Source organism: Podarcis bocagei, assembly GCF_964188305.1.
Source record: "Podarcis bocagei genome assembly, chromosome: 13".
NCBI classification, from domain to species: Eukaryota; Metazoa; Chordata; class Lepidosauria; order Squamata; family Lacertidae; genus Podarcis; species Podarcis bocagei.
In genome coordinates this window covers 4,919,618-4,944,134 of record NC_138138.1, presented here as the reverse complement: position 1 = coordinate 4,944,134, position 24,517 = coordinate 4,919,618, and the positions used below count along the sequence as shown (strand labels likewise).

The following is a 24,517-nucleotide window of genomic DNA, read 5'->3' as shown; positions in this document are numbered from 1 at the left end:
TATTTTCATAATCTTTTGGAAGCTACTTTTGAGAGCCCCTCGCGGAGGTGGCTTTAGGGCAGCATGAGCGGTGCAGAGGCACTGGGCATGAAGCCAAGGATGGGGCCTTTTCAAAGCCTGATAAGCACATGCCCACCTTCAGGAAGGAGGTGTGAGGGCTCTGACAGGGTCCTATAGTCCTCCTGCCTCCTTCACAAAGCCAGGCAAGCAAGCTTTGGGAAGGAGACAGGAGGGCTCTAGGACCCTGCCAGACCCACGTGCCTCCTTCCCGAAGCCCCAGCATCTTGTTTACCTGGCTTAAGCCAGCACTGCAAGGGCTGTGGGGAGGGGTGTGGGAAGAGCCAAATGTTGGCCTCACACAGGGCAGCATATTACCAAGGTTCATCCCTGCCTCTCGGGGCTATAAGGAGGATAGAAAATTCCAAATAAATGAATAGTACGTTTCAGGTTACAGGACAGCAGGATCGGGTGATCTAAAGCAGGGGTCGGCTTACTGGGCATGGACCGGATCACTCCCGCAGAGATCACCCGATCTCCAGCGACGCCGGAAATCGTATCTGTGCATGTCTGCAGTGCTGGAAATTGCTTCTGCACATGTCCAGAGGCAGGAAATTGTGCCTGTGCAGAAGTGATTTTCAGCATCTGGGCATGTGCAGAAACGATTTCTGGAGCCGCGGAAGAGAGTCCCCACGCCGGTTTAAGGCAGCGTGCAGGGACTTGCTGAGCAGGCGGCTCAGTTCAGGGGTGGCTCATGGGCCGGTTAAGCGACCCTCATGGACCGCTTCCAGCCCATGGGCCTTAAGTTGCCAACCTCTGATCTAAAGACTATATAGGATCTCAACATGCCTTCCATAAGTGCTATCAATGGCTTGGTTCCTCAGGACAATTCATTACCTGATGCAAGCTGAGCTGAGAAAGATTGCCTGGGAGGCCAGCTTCAAACAGTGGAATCTTCAACCTGTCTACCAACTGCTCTGCCTCACAGTAAACCCAGCTTTGTCAGCCATTTAAACTTCATATAATTTGTTTCCTTTTGTGAATTTATCTTCAATAAATATCTCTAAGACATCGCTCAAGAGCTGTGTCTGGTACATGAAACAACAGCAAAACAAATAAGTGCAACCATGTTTACTTAGAAGTAAGCTTCACCGAATTTAAAGATGCTTATTTCCAATAAGTAGGGTTAGAACTGCAGCCCAAGGCTGTGTTTGGACATGCACGTGTAAGTTGGGGGAGGTGCCTGCCAAATTAGTAGCCTTCAGGCTGATCCCTAAATGGCATGTTAAGTTTTCACTTGTTAGTGGAAATCACCAGAAGTAAACCTGTCAAGAGACAGGAAGACAGACAATCAGCACACAAACAAAAATGGTAATTACATGTCTGAATCTATAAGTGTGGAAGGATATAACTCACATTTTAAAAAAATACTATTACCACCTATTCTTTTATTCAACAGAGTTCAGCAAATATCTTTATTGACACATTTTCTAGAACTGAAATGTATTCATTCCAAAACAACTTCTAAGAAAAGTATTGTCTCTTACAAGTAGCTGGTGACTTATTCATCGAGGCAGATCAAGAAAGTATTGTGGGCTACTTTAGTAACCTGACTCCAGAGGATATATTTCACTCCTGTCTTTTGAAAACTTTGAAATGAGTTGCACCCAGTCTTGCCCTCCTACAAAATGGAGCATTCCTTTCATTAGCAGAAGGGACCGAGAGCCTTAGGAGGCTTGTGCTGGAAGAAAGGGGGGAACAGTTTAAACTGACCCCCTTTTCAGCCACAGCACCATCTCTCCTAATCCTATGGGACAGTCTTTTGGGATGCAAGAGGAAGGGAAATAACTGAAATAGTGGAGTGTCCCATTGGGACAGATGGTCTGGATCCAATCCTACTATCTGGAAAGATGCTGAAAATATATTCTGGGAGATTCATCACTCATCCTCAAACCCCAATCTACAAATGAGTGTTGTTTCCCATGACTTTTATCATAGACAGTATCAAAGCAGCGAAGTATGGTTCACCCATATATGAGGAAGAAAAGTATGGAAGTACAAGAACATATTTCTCTTATAAATGTTTGAAAAACACTAGACAGTAGTTTTATGTACTCACTTGTAATCATTCTTGAAATAAGTCCACTTATTTATATAAAATAAATATTACAAAATGATTCCAACAAAAAAGAGAAAAGAAGAATTAGAAAGAGAAACTACTCTGTCATGATCAGTGATCACTTTTTCATTCCCATTTTTTAAAACTCTCTTACCTGTCCTTTCTGTTCTCCAACAAACATTGGTCAACCTCCTACAGCAATGCAGAAATCCAGAAAAGAGAAGGAAACTAGCATAACAGAGGAAAGGTTACAGATACGGGCAGTGAAGTATAATACAGAAGAGATAAAGCTATTTAATGTAGGGGATAACAGTTTAGAAGAACACAAGCTATGAAAATCTCAGCAGCTAAAGAGATTAGGAAAAGAAAAAAAGCTTTCTAAGGCATATTTGCAATAAGATAAAAAGCTAAGTAGTATTTAATCTAAATCCCTTGCTGGGGAATGAGCAGGCCACTGAATTTATTTCTTAATCTAAAGAATAAAGACATAAAGAAGAATCAATATGGAGATTGTTAATTTACCAAGTAGTCTAATCGATTATGGGACTTGGTCTCCTTTACTTTTGAACCTAAGGACAACAGCCACTGTGGCTTTGGGTTGGAGATATCTACTTTCAATTGCAAGGTCTTCCCTTCTTTTTTCCAATGTCTTATTGATTGCCTACTCTGATCTGAGTGAATCTAAAAACACAATCCTAAAGTGAATGCTCTCCTTTCAGGCAGAAGGAGGTAAGATAAAACAGCATGTGAAGAGATTTATATTCTGAAGAGAAGGTATGCTAGAGAAAGTTTTCTGAAAATACCATTGCGTTTATACATTATTGAATACAATCACATACTTGGAGATAACTGATTTAAAAGATTTATTCAAAACATTTTCAGCTGCACATGAACAGAAAATTAATTATTGTTGATTACCTACAAATATTGTATGATAAGAAGGCAACTATTTTTATATAAAACTTCTTCTTTTCAATTACTGCTTTTACCAATTAAGCATGTTCCCACTTAAGAGAATAAAATTACTCCAGCTAAGTTAGCTTGTATTCAAATAAAAAACGGGACATTTCAGAACACAGACATATAGACAGGATCCGTAGTTCACAAACATGTTTTCTGCGCATTGCTTATAGTGTAAGATTTGAACTAACCAAATCCCAAGCATCTGACTAATTGGCCTACAACTGATGTAATTCTGGATCCCAGCAAACCCTAATTTGCAGACATGAAGACAGCTCTCCAAATGCAGTAGCCCCTCCCTATCCCCCAGACGCTCTTGGAAGAAGAGTACTGGATTGGGCAGACCTTTGCTGTGATCTATCAGGACTTTTGTTGCAAGCCTCTCTCTCCAGAGCAATTCTTGCCCTCATTTCTGTGGGGGTGCACCAACAAAAACCATGGCTTTCACAAAAAGACCCATTTTAATCATGGACTGTACCAAACTTGTGAATGCAAACTCTGATCTACAAAGTTAACCGTTTGCTTTAACCATGGTTTGTGGGTCTACATGCAATCTTCCAGAAAATTTGGCAAATTAGAATAATTTGAATTGCATCAGAATTTTTCTGATATCTCTCTTTTGCATCCCGTCTGTGGGAGCTGTATATTAGCATGTTTACTTCACTTGAATTTAGTAAGAGCCGTTTGACAGTGGAACAGTCTCCTTCAGGAGGTTGTGGACTCTCCTTTCTTGGAGGCTTTTAAGCAGAGGTGGGATGACCATCTGTCATGGATGCTTTAATCTGAAATTTCTGCATGGCAAGGGGTTGAACTAGATGACTCTTGGATCCCTTCCAACTCTATGTGAAATTAAACATTTTGAAACTGCCAATCTTGTCCAATTTTGTATTTGCAATTGACATCTAGTCATTGTTACTAATGACCTTATGAAAAATATCAATGGAAAAATAAAGCCCTGGAAAGAACGAATTATTTTTTTTTTTGCCCCACATCAACGATGCTGAATTAGGAATGGGAAATTCCAGGGAAGGGAGGATCAGGAGGGAGTGACTGTTTACTTTGCTGGCTTTCAGTTTGCAAAGCCCAGTTTGCCATGAACCAGCATCTTATCTGCAGTGGAGGAAAGAGGTCAACTTGGTCTGTTTCACCTCTAGAAAAGTTTATGAGTTGGAAACTGTTGTGAGCCTTCAATGTGTGCCAACATCAGGAAAGCTTAAGCATGTTGACAGGGAGGGGTAACCCACTGTCTGTAATGCACTTACCTCATATTCTTTCCTGCAAACTTTCATAATATCATTTTTTGAAGATGCCTGAAAGACATTAGTTTCATTACCAGCACATAGTGCATATTATTCAAGAGCAAAATTATACAATAATAAATTATATAGAAGATGTTTATATTGTGATAATTTTGAGATGCCCCACCAATATATCTAATTTCTTCTTTAGAAGCAGTTTTGAATCGCTTAGATGTTCTCAATTCTGGCATATGAACATAATCAAAAGCAACTCTTTTTCAAGTATCAATCTGCTGCTGGGGTCAAATGGACCTCTAAAGTCTAAATGACTGGGATTTAACATAAAGAACAACAAAGTATTTCAGTCTTTCTTCCTGTCATCTGGGTCATGTGAGACTGTGCAGACACAGCACCACTAACTAGAATCTGTAATACGGGCTAATAAATTGAAACAGAATCCTGGTAAGATGGAGGCTCTGTGGGTTGATGCTTTCCAGGTACAGGAATTAGGTAAGCAACCAGCTCTAGTCAAGGAAGGGTTGCACTTCCCCTGAAGGAGCAGGTATGCAGTCTGGGAGTAGTACTCCTAGATTCAACCACAATGGCTAGATTCAAGGAGCCTCCATGGCTCAGACAGTTTTTTCCAACTTCAGTTGGTTTGCCAGTTATGACTATTCTTGGCCATAGTTGTTGGTGATGCCTGCTGAGATTTCCTCAATTCACTCTGCGCAGGGCTTGCGCAAATGCAGCAGTTAGATTATTAGTGTGATCACTGTATACAGCGGTGGCGCATCTCACTTCACTACTTGAGGTGAAAGAGGAACATGCCACCCCAGTCCAGCTTCTGCTGGACTGCCCCACTCCCCTGCCATCACTGATGCCTCCCTATGTGTTGCACAGGGGCACCCACAAAGTCCAGGCCATAGTGCCGCTTCCATCAAGATCTCACAAGATTTTGGTGAGATCTTACCGGAATCTGGTGCCACTGGCAGTGGAGGGGCGCCCGTGGGGGTGCTGCCGTGTGGGTTTCTGCTGCTTGAGGAAGGTGCCATAGCTCATGGGTGGGCTGGCCCTGGTTCTATAGGAATCATGTAAAGGAGCTGAACTGGCTGCCAGTACATTTCCAGCCCAATTCAGTGGGTCAGTGAGGATGCTTAAAACCGTACATGGTTTGGGACCTCAATATTTGAGGGAGCACCTCCCTTGGAATTTAAAATCTTGTGGAAGGAAGACTCTCCTCTGTATCTCACCCACGTGAGATGAATATTATGTGGAGATGCAAGAGAAAGCCTCTTCCACTATAGCAGGGGTCTGCAACCTTTAAGACAAAAAGAGCCACTTGGACCCGTTTCCAAAGAAAAAAAAACTGGGAGCCGCAAAACTCGTCATTATAAAAATAACTTTTTTGTCACTTATTTTTATTATTTCTTTGTTTGACCCCTCAGAATTACTCCTCCTCATAGAAATAAACGTTAAATTAACAAGTTACCTTTGTGTGTGTGTGTGTGTGTGTGTGTGTGTGTGTGTGTGTGTGTTCTTCACTCCCCTTCAAAACAGTGACCAGCGTACATGCCCCCTTTCAATGCAGTGACCAGCGTACATGCCCCTTACAATGTAGCGGGCGGGCAGGAAGGTGACGTTGGGACGGTGCGTGACTAACGCACACACCGCCCCCATGCGACGTCACAGCCAGTACAGCGCCCGCCACAGTGGAGAGTGTCGGGGCGCACAATGCGCCCCCTCCCCTCGCTAGTATCCGCCCCGGAGCCACGGCAAAGGTGTAAAAGAGCCACATGCGGCTCCGGAGCCGCGGGTTGCAGACCCCTGCACTATAGCATTCCAACTATAGAAGCCCCTTCCCTTGGAGTCTCAGTTGGCACTGTCATTGGTCGGTCTCGCCATGGGGCCCACTTAATATAAAGATGTTTACTCAAGCATTTGGGAAGCATTAGCTGCAGTTGTGTCTGAGTTGCTTGTTGATTTTGCTGCTAATTATTAGCTCTTATGTGGCGTACTATCAGAGTGTTAACTTCTGAGTCAAGAGAGACCATCTTGGCTGTGAGACCTGGAAGACCTCCTTGTAGGCCTATTCATTCCCAGGGGCCAAAGGCCCCCAGCTGTGCTTCATAGAGGGTTTTAATTGTTTTTAAGCGAGGTATACGCACAGGATTGTATGGAGGGATACATAAAAAGCAGCTCCACTCCACTGCTCCCTAGCAGACAGCAAACATAGGAGAATAATGCAAGTAGGGGAAACATATATTTTAGTTATCTGAGACTTCATATTTCATCATCAGTTAAAATAACACAATCTCATTATAAAGTAATAATTTAAAATTGAGATAGCTTCAACAAATAAAAACAAAGTTCACCACAGAAAACATTATCTGCCCAGCAAGACAAAGGCTTGCTGAAAAGTCTTCAACTAACAGCAGAAGACAGCAATCAACATCCCGCTGAAATATATTGCACATTCTGGGTGTGGCCACTGTGAAGGACCCTTCTCTTACAGCCAATCATACTTTCAACCAAAAAAAAGGTATGTCTTACTTTATTCATGCTGCATAAAAAATAAATTCCTACCTGTTTACATGCTTGGCGACATTCTACAACAATGGCTAACTCACAGCAACCTAGGCCAACCCAGCCATCAGATTTCTTCAAAACACCTTTAAAGAAAAATAAAATTATCACTGCAGGGTGCATTGGAGGGCTGTATCCTATGCTTAGCAGACAACACAGAGGGAAGTGCTGCTCAGCTGCAGAGGTTTGTTCACGTTTCCTGCTAGGAGGGCTGTGTGGTCAGTTAAGAAACATCTTATTCAGCCGTATTTGTGCAAACAGATATGTAATTGAAAAAGTATAAACTTGACTTCATTTCTTTTTGCAACAATGCATGTACAGTATGCCAATACTTCTTGGAGGGTCTGGTAGAATGTTTTAGTCATGCATGACTGTCCAGATAAATATTTTTTAAAACATATTTTATTTTAAATTCTTTTACAGTTAAAAGAACATAATTACGTCTAAATAAGTTAGGATCATTTTCCCCCTGAGTCCTATACTGATCCCACCCTGCATGTGGATCATATACTCTTAAAAAGGCAAAGGGACCCCTGACCATTAGGTCCAGTTGTGGATGACTCTGGGGTTGCGGCGCTCATCTTGCTTTACTGGCCAAGGGAGCCGGTGTACAGCTTCTGGGTCATGTGGCCAGCATGACTAAGCCACTTCTGGCGAACCAGAGCAGTGCACGGAAACGCCGTTTACTTTCCCACCGGAGTGGTACCTATTTATCTACTTGCATTATGATGTGCTTTCGAACTGCTAGGTTGGCAGGAGCAGGGACTGAGCAACGGGAGCTCACCCCGTCGCGGGGATTCGAACCGCCAACCTTCTGATTGGCAAGCCCTAGGCTTTGTGGTTTAATCCACAGTGCCACCCACGTCCCTGATATTCATATACTCTTAGTACATTATAATAAATTAACAGAGCATATCTACCCAGAAGTATCTATGCATATCTACCCAGAAGTAACCCCTGAATGAATTCAATGGTATTTACTCCCAGTTAAGTGTCTATAGGATTGCAGCCTAAATATAGTATTGTCTCTTACCTGGCAAAGAGGAATTTATACAGTCCCAAACTTCTCCCTGAAAAAAAGAATAATTGTATTTTATAAATGAGTATAATTACTAAGTTGACCATGTGGGATGGCAGGCACTTAATAAATAAATAAATAAGATCAAAATAAACATTTGTATGTAGCAGATTATCACTTTTAAATGCAACAAGATGATCTTGCACAAATAACGAATTATCAGGTGACCTCATCTAGAGTATTCAGTTTTGGATATCATAGTGCTTGGGACCAGGACTTTGGCAGACTTGTTTCATTTGTTACTATTTCCTGAGCAGTACCTGCAAAAGGGCAAATGGCTGAGCACCTGACTGAGGCAGCGGGACACAGCAGCAGTGCAACAGAATTAGTTTCTGTCTTCGATCTACAGAAAGTGGAGGGGTTTAACCATCCTAAGGACAAGATGAGGAAGAGCAGAACCAAACCACACTTTCTGTTATTCTGTTAATAAATGCCCCTGATCACACATTGCCCTTCAATGTGTGTAACATATCATCCTGAAGGCATGTGTTTTGAGGAATTCCAGATCAAGGTAGGCATGCTAAACAACCAGAGCCATAGTGGCACAGGTTTCCTGCCACAGAGTAATAGGGAAGACTTAGAAAGCAAAAGGCCAGAGTGGCCTTGTTCTGCTTGCTAAGGCATCCCTAAAATCCAAATTTGCCACTTTCCCCTGTAAGGATTTATTAGTGCTCTGCAAGGCAGATATGCCTGCACCAGAATTGTGTCTGTTCTCAACCTCTGAAATTCATTTTCAAATGTGCCGAGTTGGGAGATAGTACCATTTACCGAAGTTTCAAATGTTGTACTAAAGCACTGGATGGTTTGTTAAATCAGCAGCCATCTTTTTAAGAACAACTTCCTCTGATTCTCCCTTGGAACCAGAGGGTGGAAACACAAGTGACTTGTGTATTCTGGGAGGACGCAGCATGCTTTTTAGTAGCTTTGCACTGCGTTGTGATATAATTTCTCTCTCCCTAGGAAAGCAGAGCCGAAGAAGCAACAGCGTACCATTTTCAAGGTAAGGCAATTCTGTCATTAGAGCTCACAGCAGGCTATAACAGGAGGGGAAAGTAGAAAGCACAAGTTTGCTTATATGCATCTGCTCAGGTTGTTCTCTTAGCTGGAACCAGCAATTAGCCTTTTAGAAAGCTTCCACTGAGGCCAAGGGGAGCTTTTTAAAAACCTTAGTGATGTGAGGGGAGACAACTGCGGAGGGACAGGGAAGAGAAAAGAGAGGAGAAAGAAAGAAAGAAAGAAAGAAAGAAAGAAAGAAAGAGAAGGGGGAAGGGGGAAGGGGGAAGAGGTAGGAAAGGAAAGGAAAGGAAAGGAAAGGAAAGGAAAGGAAAGGAAGGAGAAAAGGCGGGGAGAGAGGCTGTGACTCTATCCAGCTTTTCTACTGGTCTGCCACCTTTTGGATCCAGTCCCATTTCCTACTGGCACGTGGCTCCCAGAAGGCTTCCCATGAGGAAACTGAGCCCTCAGGCCGAAAATGGTCGTATGTTTTACCAAACACAATTATACAAACCATTGATTCTGGACAATATTCAGGTGCACGTTGCAATAGGTGTTTCAAATGAGAATCACTCTTTGATGTCAAAATCTGTCAAAAGCATTTTTAAAAGAAAGCATAATTAGAAAAATCACTTTTGTACCACAAAACTTAATTATCTTTACTTAGAAAACCCATGAAGCTAAGTGGAATTTGATTTTGAGCAACAGAATACTCCTTTTTGGAGTTGTCCTTAGTTTCTATAATGATGAAATAGTCATGCACTATGGGAATCTAATGTCTGAACCTACCAGATTGCAACCCTCTTTTTATTTCTTAAACCACTTTAAGTCTTTGTTTTGTATTTAAAAAAAAAAACACAAACCAGAGCTCTGGGACCTGGGAGAGTTAAGCACCATCATCAAACTACAACTTCCAAGGTTCTTCGGGAAAGGCATGGCACCAAAATAATGTTTATCTTATGATATTTGCACTACTTATTATTGGTTTGTACAGTGGTGCCTCGCAAGACGAAAAGAATCCGTTCTGTGATTCTCTTCGTCTAGTGGTTTTTTTGTCTTGCGAAACAAGCCCATTGACAGATTAGCGGATTAGCGCTATTAGCGGTTTATCAGTTTATCGGATCAGCTGTTAAGCGGCTTAGTGGCTTAGAAAAAAGGGGGGGCCGCAGGAACTCGCAAGACATTTTCGTCTTGCGAAGCACCTCCAAAACGGAAAACTCTTTCGTCTAGCGAGTTATTCGTCTTGCGGGACACCACTGTATATAAAAGCACTCTTAGGGTGGCATCCAACTAAACAGGCATCCAACTAAACAGATCTGATATCACAATAATTTTTACTTTTGCAACTTCAGTTTCCCTCTCCCAGCCCTCCCTCCCCAAATCTGCTCTGGTAGGTTGGGGGAATTCCAGAACAGACACACAGGGAGAGGAGAGGGAGTTCCCTTGTGCAATCAAAAATCCTTGCACTAGTGGATCTATTTTATTTAGTTGAATACTGTCCTTACAGATTTATCTCCTTAGGGCTTCCAAGTTTCAGCCTATCAAACCTAAACATATTACGATGAGATGTGGCTGACTTTCAAAGATCAGGCAGGGTGTGCATTATCTAAATTGAAAATAGAATTTTCTCAGTCATAAACAACTTGGCCCTACAAATTAGGCTCATAGGTAGGATGGCAACAAATGTGACTCCGCATATATTGATATGTTAGGAAGCCTATCACAGCCTTACAAGTCAAAATGTATTCATGACAGCACATTCTTACAACACTAAAGGAACTGCTTCAAGGTCAGGATGAAAGTGGCATACATAATTTTAATATACTTCTCTCACATGGCTATAGACCAGGGGTGGGGAACCTTTTCAGCCCAAGGTTTCCCTCTGGGAACCTTCTGGGGGCCACATGTCAGTGGAGGGCAGGGTCAGAGGCAAATGCGGGCAGAGCAATTAATGTAAAATTTACCTTTCTACAGTAGGCTACTATCTGCACACGCTCACACACCCTTCTATTCTCTGCCCAGGCAAGAAAAGGGCATTGTCAATGTAATGGTTCTAGGGGTTGCTCGTGCGTAAGCCGGTGCTTATCTCCCCGGCTGGGTGCAAACACCTGGCTGGGTTGCAAAAGTGAACCTTTTCTGTCCAGACAGCCACTCACCCATGGCTGTCTCAATCGCTGGCAGAATCCGTCAGTGGGCGTTTCTTAAACTTCTTCCAGCAAAGAAGCTCTTTGACGCCTAGTCTCCTCCTACTCTCTCTGCGCGAAAGCCTTCTACGCAAGGAGGGCATGGGCAACGGAGGACCCCTACTCTCCCCGCTGGTCCCAGGCAAGGAGTCATGGGACCGCCTCGCCACTTCCCCCATCTGCCCCCCTTCTCCACTGATGCTACGCTAATTCTCTTCCCCAGAAGATGGGCTGCTTTTCCCGATCCCTGGACGCTCTCTGGAATCCCTCTGGCTTTTGCTCTCTCCCTCCGGCACTGATGGCAGTTCCCTGACAGTCAATGACACATTCCAGTCAGCACTCAGGGTGAGGGGTGCAGGCTTGTGGCCTGGGGTGTGTGCCTGGGGCTAGATAGACAGGCTCAGAGAGCTGCTTTCTGCCCTGGTCCCAAGGTTCCCTACCCCTGATACAGGCCCTATGGATATACAGGTTCAAATGTGGTGCAGGTTCAGAACCAACATACCTGTTCACAAACATCGCGACACATTAAGTTACCCTTTGCAAGGTAACAACATGATGCACCTATAAGGAAAAATAAATCTGTCAACATCAGTAAAATACTGGTGCTCTCAAAGTACTCTGATGAAGTGTAACTATTTTTTGCCATTCAAATATGTAGTTTGCTCCTAAAACCGCCTATTGTACCTTAGGATTGGCAAGTGAGCTACATAACCTCATTTTTTAAAATATCTGGCTAGGTTGACATCTGTTCTGGAAAATCTGGTGGAAAGCATTATTGAAGATAAAATTACCAAGCATACAGAAGAACATGTTTGCCGAAGAACCAGCATGGCTTCTGCAAAGACCAGTCTGGCTCCTTTTTAGTGTCAATAAGCAGCAACATGGGGCTGCCCTTGCAAACTACTCAGTAACTTCAACTGGTTCAAAATGTGGTGGCCAGAGTACGAGTTGGGGTTCCCTTTATAACTCATATCACTCATTCTAAAAGAACTGGCTGCCAGTTTCCAGGCACAATTCAAGGTGCTCACACTTCCGGGTTGGCGCCATCGCCGAATGGCGGACTCCCTCCGAGCTCCGGAGGGAGCCTGCTCGGCAGGGGTTGGGTCCTACCGCGCCGGCGACGCGGGGACCCTCAAAAACCACGGGCAAGGAGCCCGTGGACATGGTTGACTCGGCAGGCACCGTTAGCGCCCCCCCAACCCGCGAAGGAGCCTTTTTAAAGGCTACGGAGCGGGGGATGGGGGTGGCGTGGTGCTATGAGTCCTCTGCTTTCCCTGCCGAGCGAAGCCGCATGCCATTCGACGGAGAGCGCTGACTTCTTCTATTGAAAATTTGGACTATAAACAACAACCCGTGAGTAATTTGGAAATTGGACTTAAAAGGAGAAAAAAATATATATTTTTTCGGATTCGGCACGAGCGGGGGAGATCCAAAAAGGAAGTCAGTCTCCCCCCTATTGTAGACATTTTAAAACAAGGATTTGGCAACTAAGGTCGAGAAAGGAGCTTGCTTCTGTTTATTGATAAAAATCATTAATTCCACGATGGGAAATTATAAGAACTGTGCTGGAGGAGAAGAGTGGATGGTGAGAGTGAAAGTGCAACCCCCCCCCCGGGAACCGGGGCGATCCGCGAGAGGGCCTGGCGAAGAGAGACAGAGACTTTGACAGCTGTCAAAGTAGCTGTCAAAGTTGGAGAATATAAAGAGGACTTTGCTATGAGGACTTTGCTGGTTAGTTTTGTTACAATTTGGATATAAACTGTCGAAAATAAGGAATAACAATTTGACTTTTGGATTTGAGGAAACAAAGTTACTATAATCCCCCTAGAGGGGCTTTGGGACATTACAAGAATGCTCGTAAGTGGAAAAATACTCTTGGAATCGCACAGGACTTGTTATCTTCTGGGAAAGCTGCAAAAACGAAACAGTATTTTGTCTACAGAGGTGTTTATATTAAAGGAGACAATAGAATCATCTATTGAAGAATGGAAGGGACTGGACGCAAGTTTTTGTTCCTGAACTAACAACAACCCCTGTAGAGGTATCAAATTTTTGAATTAGAATGTTTTTGCAGCGGAACAGGAAAAGAAACCTGAGAAAGTGAGAAAAAAGAACAAAGGACTGATGGCGACTTGGAAAGAACAAGGGAGGAGCCATATTATGGTGAAAGACCAAGGAAAACTAAAGGCCTGTCAGGGGCCTCCTTAAGACTGGGCGTCTGAAGTTAAACATTATAAAAATAAAAAAAAACCCGGCAAGGTGGAACTGGGGAAAAAAAAAACGGCTATGGACGTGAGATCTCCAGGCTGACAGTAGATAGATTGATGGACATGGGGAATTGAAACCGGGGAAGGGTGGGGGGAGATCTGGAATCCAAAGGGTGTATAACTATTTTTTGAATCTTTTTATATTTTTTACCTTGTTTGGACGTGTTTATCAAAAAAAGGGAATTCGTGGAAGGAAATTGGGGTGGACCTTGGGGGGAAAAACTTTCTTTTAATGATGAGGGATGGTGGAATGTAAAGGGAAAGTGGTTATATTACTAAATTGAATAGTGGGTTAAACAAAATAAGTTTTAAATTGGGAGTAAGAACTTGTGGAACCAAATTAATGAAAGTGGAATACAATAGGGAGGGGGATGGGGGAGTCCTGGAAAGACGTCAGTGAAAGTAAGGCTTCAATTGTAAAGGTTTATTTTTTCTTTTTCTTTTGTTTTTTCTTTTTTGAGTTTTGGAAACTTCAATAAATATGATTTAAAAAAAAAAACAATTCAAGGTGCTCACACTAGTGCTAACATTTCTAAAAGACATAGGCACCAGAAATCTGAGAGCACCTCCTTCTCTATAGACCCTCTCAGGTGTTACAAATCAAGGGGGGCACTCTTGGTAATCCCTCTGCCCACATTAGTGAAGAAGGAGCCAACATTCTCTCTGGCAGTCCCGAATATGTGGAATTCCCTCCCTACAAAGGTATGTCCGGCATCTTCACTAGATAGCTGTGAATGTTGAAGACCTGCCACGTGGCACGTAATACATGTGTTTTCATGACCCACTCTGTTCCTGTGTCTGTTGTTTTAACTGTTTTTAATACTGAGGACCTGCTGGTGAAGAGCAGGTAATAAATTTAATAATAAAGGTAAAGGGACCCCTGACCATTAGGTCCAGTCATGGCCGACTCTGGGGTTGCAGCGCTCATCTCGCTTTATTGGCCGAGGGAGCCAGCGTACAGCTTCCAAGTCATGTGGCCAGCACGACTAAGCCACTTCTGGTGAACCAGAGCAGCGCACGGAAACGCCATTTACCTTCCCGCCAGAGCGGTACCTATTTATCTACTTGCACTTTGACGTGCTTTTGAACTGCTAGGTTGGCAGGAGCAGGGACCGAGAAACGGGAGCTCACCCTGTCGCGGGGATTAAAACCGCTGACCTAATCGGCAAGTGCTAGGCTCTGTGGTTTAACCCACAGCGCCACCCGCATCCCAATTTAATAATAGTACTAAGTAAAAAATTCTAAACCTTTAAAAACAGTTATTTAATTTGCTACAGGTTTTTTTGTTTGTTTGTTTATCTTATAGCACAATTGAAAACAAGTTATGATTGGTATTATATTAAGTTATCCTTCAGGATGATTACCAAATGTGGGAGATCACACACCAAAGGAATGTCCAGTTCAAGCAGGCAACAAAGTAGCTTCCAAGGCTATAGACTCAAAAACACTTAACTGGTGGGCCTATCAATACTTGGAACCATATGAACTCTCAACTCCCACCTAAAAGTATATAACATTGAACCATACAGTAGTGAATCCACAAATGTCAAATGGCAGTGTCTTTGAAGACAAAGACAGGGAAAATAACAATATTTCTGGAACAGACAGACTAAATTATGTGGCAGGCTGTGTGCATTTAAGGATGTGAGCCTGGAACTTTGCTTATAGATTATGACACACACTGACACACACACACACACACACACACAAAAAAATACTATGTTCTTGAATTGGTATGCTGCATTCTCTGTATCAGGTGTCCTGTACAAGATGAAAGACAGAACTTCCAGCCTGTGAGACACTATTGTTTGCATTGGTGTTGAGACTTAAGAGCTTTAGAACTGTCCCAAATTTTGCACAATGTGTATTTGCCAGTGGTAATTTACCTATCACCTGCTGTCATCCTTACAGACCTTCAAATAATCTGATCTGAATCAGAGGGCTGCTTTCTGGAACAAACAGCCAAGTTAACCATCAGCATTCACCTGAATGTTTGGACTGACAATCAAGACCCCACAAAAGACCTGAATGTTGCACTAAGTCAACAATAAAGAAGACATAGCTGGGTATTGTCAATAATCCAAAGGTAATTGAGATAGAAAAGCAAACTCACAGCAACCACTTGTCCTTCAAGTAGACCATGGTCTTACCAAAGGAATCAAACTTAAATTCACATCTGAATTTACCCTCTAAAATGCTTAGTGTCAGAGAGGGTAATAAAATAATTAGGTGATCTAATGCAACAGAGGCTACTTTTCTCAGAATCACTGACTCTCCCCAAACAATGGAATTGTATAGACAAATAGTAGCGGACCTTCACCAGAGAGCGGCCAATTTATGTTGAAATTTGGCTACTGGGACTTGCTATGGACTGGTTTGACAGATTGTGAACTAATCATATGAGCAAACTACACTGCCTACATGTCCATTATTGTATGAATAAGCTGTAAAGAAGTATAAGATGTAAAAAACAAAACAAAACCTTGAGACTGCCAGGAATTTTTGGCAGCAACCAATACCTGCCTCCCACTCCTGGAACCCTGTCATCTATTGCCAGAGGGCTTTGGGTTTCAGAGAACCATTTTGGTCAATTTTAATTATTTTCAAAATCTTCCTACAACCCATACCTCTTATTAGCCTCTTGACTCTCTTGAAAAGCTTCCCATTATGAGAAATGAGGTTAAGCAATTGATCCATCAGTCAAAATCCTGCAAAAGCTCCAGGGCCAGGTGGCATGCTTTGGAGTTAAAACAGAACAGTAATTGGTGGGCCTGTTTGTTGGCTACTCTCCTTTCATTTATTAATAAACCTGATAAATGGCTAAAGCCATGTCAATGTCAATCCATAAGGAAGGGTGTGGGGGTTTTTTGTCCTAAAAGTTTGCTTCATGATATCAGGTAGGGGTGAAACAAAAAATGAACAAGCATCATGTACTTTTGTGCAACAGAAAGCAGGTTTTGAGGGTGCTTTTTGTGAAACTCTTAAGCTACATTTGGACAACAGTGCAACGTATGTTACTGCAGGTAGGTCAATGGAGCATGAGATTATCCTGTCTGCTCATGATTATCCTAAAAATGACCCCTTAGCCTTTCTATTGACTGCTGCTCGTCTGGAGATAGCTAGATGCTGGAAAACTGGTGATGGGCTGAACATTGATTCTTGGTATAACGGAGTATGGTTAATAGCCATAGGCGCCGACTCCATGGGGCTTGAGGGGGCTCGAGCCCCCTCAAAAAATTTTTTGGGGGGGCTCAGCCCCCCCAATAATCTCGGGCGGGCGCCCTTTCAGCAGAGCGCCGTCGCCCGCCTCCTCCTCACCTGCTCCTTCGCCAGCCAGCCAGCCGCGCGCCCTAATCGGAGGCACTGCCGGAAATCCCGCGAGAACAGGGGAATCCCGACTGGCCACACCTCCCAGCCAGCCAATCGGCTGGCTGGGGGGGCGTGGCTTGCCCTATTTAGGGCCGGAGCCACTTTATTTGCATATTCATGAGCTTATTTATTATTCATGAGCTTTCCCGGGCCCCCCCAATATTTTTTCTAAGTCCGCGTCCCTGTTAATAGCATTGGCTGAGAAACTAACATGCCATGTGAGAGCAGCAAAGGTAAACACAATCCATATTCCTTTCATAATATATGGCAAATGTTTATTGAATACATAAACTGTTCAGACTGTGGCAGGAATCTACCCTGCACTCATGGGAAATGTGGCATGATCTAGAGTAATCAAATGAAACTTTAACACGTGGCATGAGTCTGTAATTTTATCAGAACAAGTTACTTGTTGTTTACTGTTGTAACAATTGTTTTCTCAAAATTTATCTTCTGTACCATGAAAGAAAGAAAAAAATGGAGCATGAGATTTCTGGATGCCACTGGGCACTGGATTTGGGCTGAGAGGGAGCAACTGAACTAAGCAAACTTCTGTCAAGACCTCTGGTTTGTGCTTGGGGGAGGGGGACAGTATGGCTGGAGACCCGATGAAATGGAGTAGAAAATTTAAACAACACATAAGCTCAAACTGCCCACTGTTGTTTTGCCTTTTTGTTTTTAGGAGAAATGCAGATGAGGGCTGGAGAATTGACTACGTAAATTAGAAGCACTGGGGGATGAGGGATTAAGACTCCCCCCCCCCCATGGTTGTTTTGGCAAACACATTCCATGCACCTGCCCGCTCACAAGTTTTCATAATTTTCCCCATGGATGGAAAAGCAATTAATCACCTGTTTTACCACCACCCCAGCATGAATGCTACAGTTTCAGAGGCATGCTTCTCAACTGCATTTTCCTGGGGAGGAAAGCAAAATGCCAGGAGCTCAGCACTGGACTACACTGCAGGGCTGTGACACACAAGTATCTCTTTCAGTTCTCTTTCCTAGCAATATGGATATAAAAAAGTGGAGTTACTTGTATCACAGGCACAGCATGCCCCACAGCAATATGGGTACCATAATTGTGCAATTAATATGCATTAGTAGAATAACCCCCCCAAGTAAAATAATAATAAATCTAAAAACACACAAATACAAATATCAAATACAATCTGAGTTCTTCATTGGGGTGGAACACCTACTGCCCAATAAGTTAGTGTCGTACCCTGGATCTCAAATGCCTTGGCTCCCAAACAAACCAGCTCCCGAACGATCAAATCTGGAAGTGTTCCGGTTTTCAAACGATTTTCAGAAGCCAAACATCCAGCGTGGCTTCCACAACTTCCAATTGGCTACAGGAAGCTCCTGCAGCCAATTGGAAGCCACGCTTGGTTTTTGAACAGTTTCAGGAGTCGAACGGACTCCCAGAACGCATTCTGTTCGAGAACCAAAGTACGACTGTACATTGAAACTCTAGATTTCTCAACTGCTTCCTAAGGGCATTGAAGTAAAAGAAAACTGAATCAAAATGAGCCAGGAGAATATGTGTGCTACATCATAAGGTAACATTTCAACCTCCAAGAACATTTCCAAGAACACTCTGTATCTGACTCTAAGGTTCCCTAACTGGAACAAAGGAACTTCAAAGGAAGGCTGCAATATAAAACTGAACAGCAAGACACCAGAAAGTTCAACGGCTTTGCATCACACAACATGTGTTAAATGCAAAAGGATGTCTGCATGATCCACACCAGAGTGGGAGAAGCTCACCCTTTCCTCCCTGTCCTGTCAGCGTCCTAATGGGGGATTTGTTCCCTGACTGCACCCTTCAGGAGCGCAAAAAGGCCCTTTGTTCAAACCGGAGGCTCAGCTGCGCCCTGCCCTGCTTAAATGGTCACATATGTTCAGAGAAAATGCGAGCAAGAGGAGACATGGGAGAAGTTCATGAAATTATGCAGGGCACGGAGAAAGAGGAAACTTTTCTCCCGTCTCTCATGACAGGAGAACTCAGGGGCATCCCAGGAGCTGAATGCGGGGAGAAGAGATAAAAGAAAGGGCTTCTTCATGCAGCGCACAAACTATGGAACTCACTCCCGCAGGAGAGAACGACAGCCAGCCGCCTGGATGCTTTTAATGCAAGATTGGACCAAATCATGGAGGAGGAGGAGGCTGTCAGGGATGGCGGGAGGGCAGCGAGGGGGCTCTTGGGCTCCGCTCCCTCTTGCAGGCTTCCCAGTGGCCTGACCCTGAAGGACTCTTCTCACGTTGCGTTCTTCTGACACGTGTCCTATGTGTCTGTGACGAACAGGTCTGCCTGCTCTTCCTTTCTCTCCACAGTGCAGCGCTGAGATTTCTAATTCTTATTTTTAAAAGGGAGCACGCGCGGCCGCCCGGTCCTCCCTCCCCTCCCTCCCCCCCTCGAGGGCCCCCCGGCCGGAGCCCACTCGCCTGCCCGCCCGCCTCGCTCCGTCCGCTGCCCGGCGGGGGTGGGGCGGCCCAGGCTTCGCCCGCCGCCGCCTCGCTCCGCCCCGCCGCCAAGACCGTTACTCACCCGCCACGCCCGGCGGCAGCGGCAGCAGCAGCAGCAGCGCGAGGGCCGCGACGAGGGTCCCGCGGGCCCCGCCATCGCCCCGCCGCGGCGGCCGCCCAGGGCCAGTCAGCGCCGCCATCGCCCGGTCCCCGCCGCGCCGCCGCCGTCCGTCCGCCCGCCCGCCCAGCGCGGCTCCCCATTGGCTGGCTGGCGCTCGTCGGGGGGGGGGCCGGGGATGGCGCCGGGAGGGGCGGGGCGGGCGAGGGAGACCCGTCGGCCGACTGAGGGGGCGGGAGGGGCCCTCGGAGGAAGGGCGGCGGCTGAGAGGATCCCGGAATGGAGTCCGAAGCCGCCTTTTTCTCCCACGGGGGCTCAAGGCGGGTTACGGATAGAAAGAAGAACGGCTGGAAACATGGAAAATAAAACAATCGCTAAAAAAAACAACAACAATTGAGCGTTGATAGAAATCAAACCGCGTGTAATCCTGGCAGTTTAACTCATTAGTGTTATATATTTATTTATACTCCGCCTTTATCGCTGACAGGGAATCAAGACAGATTACAGACAAAATAAGAACACCTAAAAATCAGGGGGGCGTGTTTGTCATTAAAAAGCAATTAAACATTGACAGAATTAAATCTATCTATCTATCTATCTATCTATCTATCTATCTATCTATCTATCATCTATCTATCTATCATCTATCTATCTATCATCTATCTATCATCTATCTATCTATCTATCTATCTATCTATCTATCTATCTATCTATCATCTATCTATCTATCATCTATCTATCATCTATCTATCTATCTATCTATCTATCTATCTATCTATCTATCTATCTATCTATCTATCTCTCTCTGGGATCTATTAAAAGCTTGCAGACAATGGCAACCAAAACAGCAGCTCCTCATTAAAAGCAGTCCGTTCCCAAAAGCCGTCTGGAACAAGGAGGTCTTTCTTCACAATGAAAAATCAGTTACGCCGCCCGGGCGCTTGGGCATAAATATGGTTTGCCTCCTGCCAAGAGAGTTCATCAGTGGGTTGTTGCTGCCTCCGCCAGGTCCTGTGTTCCTTAAAGAGGCTTCTTGGGTTGATGGTAACATTCAGCTGTTTGCATATGTTCTTTGGAAATGGATGAATGTGTGCCTCTGCACAAGGATTTGTAACCCAGAGGGAGAGAGCAACACTGAGCATATGAAAGAGCCAGTCCAATTCCTCCAGATGATTTCCCCCCTTACTCCTATTGCAATGCTGCATTCTTACCAGTATGGTGTAAAAAAGGCAGATAAATTTATTTATAAATAAAACTGATGCCAAAATGGCAGGCTGCCTCAGAGGCACTTGGAAACAGTATTTTCAATCAGAAACCATTCCAATATACAGTGGTATCTCAGGTTAAGTACTACTTAATTCGTTCCGGAGGTCCATTCTTAACCTGAAACCGTTCTTAACCTGAAGCACCACTTTAGCTAATGGGGCCTCCCGCTGCTGCCACGCCGCCGGAGCACGATTTCTGTTCTCATCCTGAAGCAAAGTTCTTAAGCCGAGGTACTATTTCTGGGTCTGTAACCTGAAGTGTCTGTAACCTGAAGCGTATGTAACCTGAGATACCACTGCATTGTACTTTTTAAACCCATTTCTAATCAGGACCAATAATAATAATAATAATAATAATAATAATAATAATAATAATAATAATAATTTATTATTTATACCCCGCCCATCTGGCTGAGTTTCCCCAGCCACCCTGGGCGGCTCCCAATCAGTTTTAAAAACAGTACAGCGTTACATATTAAAAACTTCCCTGAACAGGGCTGCCTTAAGATGTCTTCTGAATGTCAGGTCACTATTTATCTCTTTGACATCTGATGGGAGGGCATTCCACAGGGCATGTGGAACAGAACGGGTTGGCCCAGAACATCAGCTTCTGAACAGATTTCCAATGAATGCCACCTTCCAAACTAGTAAAACCAACCAAAGTCACCAATCGTCAACACAGTTGTTGCTTACAAATAGCCATTGTTATGATGGGGAGCAGAATTAAAATGGTTCCCCTAGCAGCGCCATGCACGCAGGAGTGGTGCTCCCACCTCTACTGGGACTGCTACTACTACATGCAGACATGTTGGCAATGGTGCCAACCAAGGTCAGCATGCCTAGACCTGCTGGCACCACCTCTTTCACTGCACTGATATGTAGGGCAGTTTCAATGCTCTTTAAATGCTAGATACGCATACCAGGGATGGGGCTAGCATAAATAAAAGAATGGAGCAGGTAAATTCAGTTGTGCATTCCCATTGTTCCAGTAAGCATTGCCTTTAGGCTAAGACAGACTCTTGCCTGCAGTAGTTGTGGCCCGTTAGCAGCAATGGTGAAGCCTGCTGCTGCTCCACATTGTGTCCCTGCACCCTAGGAACAAAAATGGCCTTGGTCCAGTATACCTGAAGGAGCGTCTCCACCCCCATCGTTCAGCCCGGACACTGAGGTCCAGCACCGAGGTCCTTCTGGCTGTTCCCTTGAAGCCAAGTTATAGGGAAGCAGGCAGAGGACCTTCTCGGTAGTGGCACCCGCCCTGTGGAACGCCCTCCCACTAGATGTCAAAGAGAAAAACTACCACCAGACTTTTAGAAGACATCTGAAAGCAGCCCTGTTTAAGAAAGCTTTTAATGTTTGATAGACTATTGTATTTTAATATTTTGTTGGAAGCCGCCCAGAGTTGCTGGGGAAACCCAGCCAGATGGGTGGGGTATAAATGTTGTTGTTGTTCAGTCGTTTAGTCGTGTCTGACTCTTCGTGACCCCATGGACCAGAGCACGCCAGGTACTTCTGTCTTCCACTGCCTCCCACAGTATAAATAAATTATTATTATTATTATTATTATTATTATTATTATTATTATTTCAACTACTAAACCAGGTGAGGGTAGCCAATGGGCCTCAAACCCTCAGTGAGTTAGGGACTTCACCTGCATGCAAAGACGGGCTCTAGAAGATTGAGCAGACAAAGTGAGGGCAGATGGGGCTTGTCAACCTGAGAAGATAGGCCATCTAAGAGGAGAAAAACTCCCAAATCTCCTCTGCTTTACAGGATATCTTAGGTAGAAGAAAAGGCTAAGGAGTAAACCCTAAGAAATCTAGAGTGGAGCCCCCAAGACAGCTGGATGGAGCCTTGTACGCCTACTTCCAGCAACTCCTGCCGCCAAGCTGGTGACAAACATATTGCTTGGCTTTCCTTTGGACCACGTCTTGCAGTCTGAACAGCCCAGGACCTCCATACACACTTCCCAGGCTTGCACACCACGGAAAGCCACTTCAGTGCCGCTAACACAGCAGTTTGACTTTGTCTCTCAAGATAGACAGATTCCAACAATAACTAAGCATGTATACCCAGGGCTTTTTTGTTTTCCTTTAAAAAATGTTTAGGGGTACTCTCATTTTGACTCAAGAAAGTCACCATTTTATAGTTCAGATCGGGGGAAATAAATACAGTAAATGGACAAAAGTACAAAGATTCACAAAATGTTTAGGGGTATGTGTTCCCCTGCATCCCCCCCCCTGGAAAAAACACAGGGTATACCTACACACCAAGAGATAGGAACCAGGCGTACTTTGATGTGAGTGGAAATCAAAGCCCTCCTCTCCAGAACCAGACGCAAACACTGGCACGGCATTATGCCGTAAACCTAGAAAAATTCAGCATTGTTCTAGATCTCTTTCTACCATACAATTATCCAATATGCATGTTATCAGGAAGTTACTAGCAAATCCTTTAGTCAGGAAACTTTTTCCAGTGGACACTACAATGGTTATGTTTCCCTGTAGGGCTGGCAGAGGTACCCAAGTCCATAGGATTCGATCTCAGCTTAGTGGCCCTTATCTAGCCCACTGCTGCATCCATGTCAAGAACCTGGGAGCCTTTCTCACCTCAGATGAGACAGAGCTGAGTTTCACCACCACTCTGGCACATAGCAGTGCATCCATTATTAAACCATGGCTGTATGCTCTTTGCTTGAGATTTCTATGAGCTATTAAAGATTTGTTGTTTATTCGTTTAGTTGTGTCCGACTCTTTGTGACCCCATGGACCAGAGCACGCCAGGCACTTCTGTTTTCCACTGCCTCCCAGAGTTTGGTCAAATTCATGCTGGTAGCCTCGAGAACACTATCCAACCATCTCGTCCTCCGTCGTCCCCTTCTCCTTGTGCCCTCCATCTTTCCCAACATCAGGGTCTTTTCTAGTGAGTCTTCTCTTCTCATGAGGTGGCCAAAGTATTGGAGCCTCAGCTTCAGGATCTGTCCTTCCAGTGAGCACTCAGGGCTGATTTCCTTATGAACGGATACGTTTGATCTTCTTGCAGTCCATGGGACTCTCAAGAGTCTCATCCAGCACCATAATTCAAAAGCATCAATTCTTCTGCGATCAGCCTTCTTTATGGTCCAGCTTTCACTTCCATACATTACTACTGGGAAAACCATAGCTTTTACTATATGGACCTTTGTTGGCAAGACTAGTACATTACAATTCATTTCCTAAGGTCCCTTCCCTTCTTGTGTTTAAGACCCAACCCATACAACTTCTTCCACTATTAAGTTTCTGAAAGCTGTGCAGTTATGTTTGCTTCTGAGCCAATTAGAACAGCAATCAAGGCTGGGTAGAAATAAGAGAAGAGCCTTATCTAGGAAAATAAGGCATGTGCCATTAAGCTACATGGGGTAGAGCAATGCTTGAAGTTCAGCCTATCAGTCTTATACCCAAGACATGTGGCCAATGTGATGCAGGAAATAATGAGAGGATACAGCATATCCAAGATTGACTAGTATGCACAATGGATAGGATGCACAATGCAAATCATTCTGTTTAGCATAATTTAGGATTGCTGTGGGAAGTGGCAACTGTATAGCTCCCTAAAAATGAATATACTGAAGCGGTAATAATATTAAAATTTTGATGTCCCCCAGGTAATGCAATTATTTCAAAACTTTTCTGTCAGCTCTAGCAGGTTATCTATTTTTAGACTCAGGATATTTTACGAAATATACCTGTTTGGACAGATGTTAATTAGTTCAAGACACCATGAACAACTAAATTCTATTCCCAACCAGCACCTCCATTTTTGTCAAATCAAAGTGCTTATAAAAGTCAACAGATCTAAGCTCGGAATTCAAATAATGGTCGTTCAGAACAGGAGGACTATAGA

General features: G+C 44.2%; 1 protein-coding gene and 1 long non-coding RNA gene across 4 annotated transcripts in view; one reads left to right on the top strand and one right to left on the bottom strand.

Moving 5' to 3' along the window:
- Window positions 1-19,455, bottom strand: part of RECK (reversion inducing cysteine rich protein with kazal motifs) — a gene marked incomplete at its 5' end in the record, with an annotated part of 49,075 nt that extends 29,620 nt beyond the window's left edge. The window contains 6 exons of one of the 3 annotated variants that reach the window (XM_081166183.1): window positions 4,339-4,386; window positions 6,898-6,983; window positions 7,931-7,967; window positions 9,483-9,557; window positions 11,654-11,712; window positions 19,338-19,455. In XM_081166183.1, coding sequence (XP_081022309.1) covers window positions 4,339-4,386; window positions 6,898-6,983; window positions 7,931-7,967; window positions 9,483-9,557; window positions 11,654-11,712; window positions 19,338-19,455 — 423 coding nt within the window. Of the gene's footprint in view, window positions 1-2,270; window positions 2,345-4,338; window positions 4,387-6,897; window positions 6,984-7,930; window positions 7,968-9,482; window positions 9,558-11,653; window positions 11,713-19,337 lie in introns of those variants that run through there. The other 2 variants (XM_081166184.1, XM_081166185.1) reach the window with 2 other exon arrangements.
- On the top strand, window positions 6,570-22,679 carry LOC308571461. Its single transcript, XR_014001459.1, has 3 exons — window positions 6,570-6,857; window positions 8,941-8,975; window positions 22,409-22,679. It is a non-coding gene; the product is annotated as an uncharacterized lncRNA (long non-coding RNA).
- Window positions 22,680-24,517: the final 1,838 nt, after the last annotated feature.